Source organism: Nanorana parkeri, unplaced genomic scaffold (genome assembly GCF_000935625.1).
Source record: "Nanorana parkeri isolate BGI_ZX_2015 unplaced genomic scaffold, ASM93562v1 scaffold3592, whole genome shotgun sequence".
In the NCBI taxonomy this organism is placed as follows: Eukaryota; Metazoa; Chordata; class Amphibia; order Anura; family Dicroglossidae; genus Nanorana; species Nanorana parkeri.
The window spans coordinates 856-6663 of NW_017309860.1; the positions used below are offsets into that span (position 1 = coordinate 856).

The 5808-nt window shown below is 53.7% G+C and overlaps 1 protein-coding gene across 1 annotated transcript in view; it reads right to left on the reverse strand.

Moving 5' to 3' along the window:
- Positions 1-1039: 1039 nt before the first annotated feature.
- Positions 1040-5808, reverse strand: part of LOC108803310 (ATP-binding cassette sub-family B member 8, mitochondrial-like) — a gene marked incomplete at both ends in the record, with an annotated part of 6566 nt that continues 1797 nt past the window's right edge. The window contains 9 exons of the mRNA XM_018575160.1: positions 1040-1319; positions 1396-1429; positions 1502-1607; positions 1837-1934; positions 2446-2531; positions 2635-2796; positions 3699-3804; positions 3874-3968; positions 4059-4214. Coding sequence (XP_018430662.1) covers positions 1040-1319; positions 1396-1429; positions 1502-1607; positions 1837-1934; positions 2446-2531; positions 2635-2796; positions 3699-3804; positions 3874-3968; positions 4059-4214 — 1123 coding nt within the window. The remainder of the gene's footprint in view (positions 1320-1395; positions 1430-1501; positions 1608-1836; positions 1935-2445; positions 2532-2634; positions 2797-3698; positions 3805-3873; positions 3969-4058; positions 4215-5808) is intronic.

A 5808-nucleotide genomic window follows, 5' to 3' on the forward strand; every position in this document is an offset into this window, starting at 1 on the left:
ATATATACACCGAGCTCAGGAGACGTGTCCTCCATGATGTATATATACACCGAGCTCAGGAGACGTGTCCTCCATGATGTATATATACACCGAGCTCAGGAGACGTGTCCTCCATGATGTATATATACACCGAGCTCAGGAGACGTGTCCTCCATGATGTATATATACACCGAGCTCAGGAGACGTGTCCTCCATGATGTATATATACACCGAGCTCAGGAGACGTGTCCTCCATGATGTATATATACACCGAGCTCAGGAGACGTGTCCTCCATGATGTATATATACACCGAGCTCAGGAGACGTGTCCTCCATGATGTATATATACACCGAGCTCAGGAGACGTGTCCTCCATGATGTATATATACACCGAGCTCAGGAGACGTGTCCTCCATGATGTATATATACACCGAGCTCAGGAGACGTGTCCTCCATGATGTATATATACACCGAGCTCAGGAGAAGTCTCCTCCATGATGTATATATACACCGAGCTCAGGAGACGTGTCCTCCATGATGTATATATACACCGAGCTCAGGAGACGTGTCCTCCATGATGTATATATACACCGAGCTCAGGAGACGTGTCCTCCATGATGTATATATACACCGAGCTCAGGAGACGTGTCCTCCATGATGTATATATACACCGAGCTCAGGAGACGTGTCCTCCATGATGTATATATACACCGAGCTCAGGAGACGTGTCCTCCATGATGTATATATACACCGAGCTCAGGAGACGTGTCCTCCATGATGTATATATACACCGAGCTCAGGAGACGTGTCCTCCATGATGTATATATACACCGAGCTCAGGAGACGTGTCCTCCATGATGTATATATACACCGAGCTCAGGAGAAGACGTGTCCTCCATGATGTATATATACACCGAGCTCAGGAGAAGACGTGTCCTCCATGATTTATATATACACCGAGCTCAGAAGACGTGTCCTCCATGATGTATATATACACCGAGCTCAGAAGACGTGTCCTCCATAATGTATATATACACGGGTCTCGGAAGCATGCATGTACCAGCACAGATCACGCCTTTGCCTCTCTGGGCCGTCACACAGACCGGCATGCACTCCCATTGTGAGGCCTGTACATAGCGTGAGGTGTTCTGCGTAGGGACACAGGGGCCCCGCTCTGGGGGACACGGGTCATTCGGCCTCACGTGGTACCTGAAGGAGATGTCTGTAAAGCGAATCTCTCCTTTGAGCAGCGGAAGTTTTGAGCCTCCAGTGAGGGGAATCTCCGCCTCCAGACACATGAACTCGAAGACACGCCCCCCTGCGCTGAGGCCGCGGACCACCTAACACACGGGAGAGACCTCCGTCAGATGAATGGGGGCGGAGTCAGGATTTATTTGGGTTGATCATGTGACTCACCTGACCGAACAGAACCGACATGTTGGCCATGGACCTGAGGGAGAGGAAAGACGGAGTCAGGGGAGGAATATTCTAGAAGCTGACTCAGCTCGGCATGTGAACTGACCTCTGCACCGTCTGAGAGGCCACCAGGAAAGACATGAGGTCACCGGCTGACAGTTCATCCCCGGCCATCAGAGACCCGCCCACAAAGATGGTTCCCAGGACAATACCTGCGGAGAGAACCGGGAGGAACCAATCACAGGAGGGGAGGCCAGACACCCAACCCGCAACCAGACACGGGGGATACACGGCAGAGCACACACAGCCAGACACGGGGGATACACGGCAGAGCACACACAGCCAGACACGGGGGATACACGGCAGAGCACACACAGCCAGACACGGGGGATACACGGCAGAGCACGCAGAGCACACAGAGTGCACGGGACTATTATTTACAGTTGAGAGCGATGTTGGAGAGTCCCTGGAAGAGCGCTATCCCAATCCCCAGAACCTCGTTCATCTGGCCGGACCGGTCCACTTCCACGGAGTACAACCTGCGGACCAGATTTCACATTACACCCCGGAGACAACGGGAGTGCGCAGACCTACAGAACATACAACACGAGGGTCTGTGTACACGAGTTCTGCATTCTCATAAGGAGAACGTCCCCCCCAATCTACATGGGGGGCGGTCCCGGGACGGCGGTGTACATAACTTCCTGAAAACACCACAGCACCCTGCCTCAGTACTCCTCTCAAGAGCCCTCATTCCTTATTCAGGCAGTGGGTGGGATCTTGGGAGGAGTCATGCATATATCACAATGCCTTGATTGGCGGGTGTCAGTCTGGAGGAGTGGGCGTTCCTAGTGCATTTGCATGCAGACCACGCCTAGGTAACGCCCACATGTGATGCTGAGACTCCATGATTGACAGAACTGAAGTCCAATGAATGAAAGGGGGCGGGGCCAGGCTAACCCTTTCACAGAGACATTCTCCAATCTGTGAGAAGAGAGATGGAATGTGATTGGAGCAATGGGGAGCTCGGGGGGGGGCGGCGACACTCACCCCACCTCTCTATCCTCCATGGCGAACGCTCTGACGGTCCGCACGTTGCCCAGCGCCTCGTCTGCAACTCCAGTGGCTTTGGCGATCTAAATGAAGCAAAGAGGTCACATGACCGGCGGGACAGAGAGGACCTCAGGGGCCCCCCAGTACGGCGCCCCCACCTGGAGGAGTGCGGGGGGGAGATCTTACCTGTTCCTGGGCGCGGCGGGACAATCTGCGCAGGAAGGAGCCAATGACGGCCCCCGCCCCCACCAACACCGGCATCACCACCACCAGCAGGCCTGTCAGCTTCGGAGAGATGTAATAGAGGGACACGAAGCAACCCAACGTCTGTGTGCTGTTCCTGAGACCCTGCGGAGGAATCACATGACGGCTCACATGTGGCATGGAGCTCACAGGGCCCCCCTTCCGTGTCATGGAGCTCACAGGGTCCCCCTTCCGTGTCATGGAGCTCACAGGGTCCCCCTTCCGTGTCATGGAGCTCACAGGGTCCCCCTTCCGTGTCATGGAGCTCACAAGGTCCCCCTTCCGTGTCATGGAGCTCACAGGCAAACAAAAAGTTACCTTGTCGCACTCCATACCGGAAAAACCCAAAGTTGAATGGGGGGGGGGGGGGGTGTGCTTGTAGTGAAATCAATGACGTTGTCATCGCAGAGCCTGCGAAGAGGACCCTGCGTGGCCCCGAAAGCGCTAGTTTCGGTGACCTCCCTCTGATCAATGTTTATATACAATGTTACTTTGTATCTCTATCTCCCTCTCTGATCAATGTTTATATACAATGTTACTTTGTATCTCTATCTCCCTCTCTGATCAATGTTTATATATAATGTTACTTTGTATCTCTCTATCTCCCTCTGATCAATGTTTATATATAATGTTACTTTGTATCTCTATCTCCCTCTGATCAATGTTTATATACAATGTTACTTTGCATCTCTCTATCTCCCTCTGATCAATGTTTATAAACAATGTTACTTTGTATCTCTCTATCTCCCTCTGATCAATGTTTATATACAATGTTACTTTGTATCTCTCTATCTCCCTCTGATCAATGTTTATAAACAATGTTACTTTGTATCTCTATCTCCCTCTGATCAATGTTTATATACAATGTTACTTTGTATCTCTCTATCTCCCCCTCTGATCAATGTTTATATACAATGTTACTTTGTATCTCTGTGATCGGGAGGACTCTGATGAAGTTCATGTTACCGTGTTGTATGTATCGGGTTGGTACCTCTCGGCGCGCTCACCTGGGAAATGACTTGCTTGAAGGCGGATTTGAACTCCTGGACATCGGATGTGAGGCGGTTCACCAGCAGTCCGGTCTTCTGCACATCGAAGAACGCCATGTCCTGCCTGTCACAGGGGGAATGTATGAGATCTCTGCGGATGTCGGAGGGTTTCTCATGGCTCCGGAACACTCACCTCAGCAGAGATGTGAATAAAGCTTTTCTCATGCCGCCGGCCACTCGCTCCCCGACCAGCGACAGCAGGACGATGTAAGCGCTGGTCAGAACACCCTGAAGGGGGGCAGAGACAGGACGTCAGTGACATGATGGCGGCCATCACACACAAGACGCTGCACCATGGCGGCTCCGACGTACACTCACCTGAGCCGCGTACAGTGACAGCAGTCTGATGGCGGGGCCCCGCACCTCCTGCAGGTAGTTCCCGGCATACTGCCGCGTGTAGCGGGACACAACATTCACCAACTCTCCCAGGATGAGCGGAATCTGAATATTCAACAACGCAACACCGAAGGCCAGCTGAGGAAACGGGTCAGAACACAAGAGAATCATCATCAGCACGATACATAACACTGCGCTATACGTGACATACTCCGAACCCCCCCCCCACCGCCATACAATGCCCTATACATGACAAACCCTGACCCCTCCCCCCGCTCTCCATACACTGCGCTATACATGACAAACCCTGACCCCTCCCCCCGCTCTCCATACACTGCGCTATACATGACAAACCCTGACCCCTCCCCCCGCTCTCCATACACTGCGCTATACATGACAAACCCTGACCCCTCCCCCCGCTCTCCATACACTGCGCTATACATGACAAACCCTGACCCCTCCCCCCGCTCTCCATACACTGCGCTATACATGACAAACCCTGACCCCTCCCCCCGCTCTCCATACACTGCGCTATACATGACAAACCCTGACCCCTCCCCCCGCTCTCCATACACTGCGCTATACATGACAAACCCTGACCCCTCCCCCCGCTCTCCATACACTGCGCTATACATGACAAACCCTGACCCCTCCCCCCGCTCTCCATACACTGCGCTATACATGACAAACCCTGACCCCTCCCCCCGCTCTCCATACACTGCGCTATACATGACAAACCCTGACCCCTCCCCCCGCTCTCCATACACTGCGCTATACATGACAAACCCTGACCCCTCCCCCCGCTCTCCATACACTGCGCTATACATGACAAACCCTGACCCCTCCCCCCGCTCTCCATACACTGCGCTATACATGACAAACCCTGACCCCTCCCCCCGCTCTCCATACACTGCGCTATACATGACAAACCCTGACCCCTCCCCCCGCTCTCCATACACTGCGCTATACATGACAAACCCTGACCCCTCCCCCCGCTCTCCATACACTGCGCTATACATGACAAACCCTGACCCCTCCCCCCGCTCTCCATACACTGCGCTATACATGACAAACCCTGACCCCTCCCCCCGCTCTCCATACACTGCGCTATACATGACAAACCCTGACCCCTCCCCCCGCTCTCCATACACTGCGCTATACATGACAAACCCTGACCCCTCCCCCCGCTCTCCATACACTGCGCTATACATGACAAACCCTGACCCCTCCCCCCGCTCTCCATACACTGCGCTATACATGACAAACCCTGACCCCTCCCCCCGCTCTCCATACACTGCGCTATACATGACAAACCCTGACCCCTCCCCCCGCTCTCCATACACTGCGCTATACATGACAAACCCTGACCCCTCCCCCCGCTCTCCATACACTGCGCTATACATGACAAACCCTGACCCCTCCCCCCGCTCTCCATACACTGCGCTATACATGACAAACCCTGACCCCTCCCCCCGCTCTCCATACACTGCGCTATACATGACAAACCCTGACCCCTCCCCCCGCTCTCCATACACTGCGCTATACATGACAAACCCTGACCCCTCCCCCCGCTCTCCATACACTGCGCTATACATGACAAACCCTGACCCCTCCCCCCGCTCTCCATACACTGCGCTATACATGACATTCTCTGACCCCTCCCCCCACACTCCATACACTGCGCTATACATGACATTCTCTGACCCCTCCCCCCACACTCCATACACTGCAC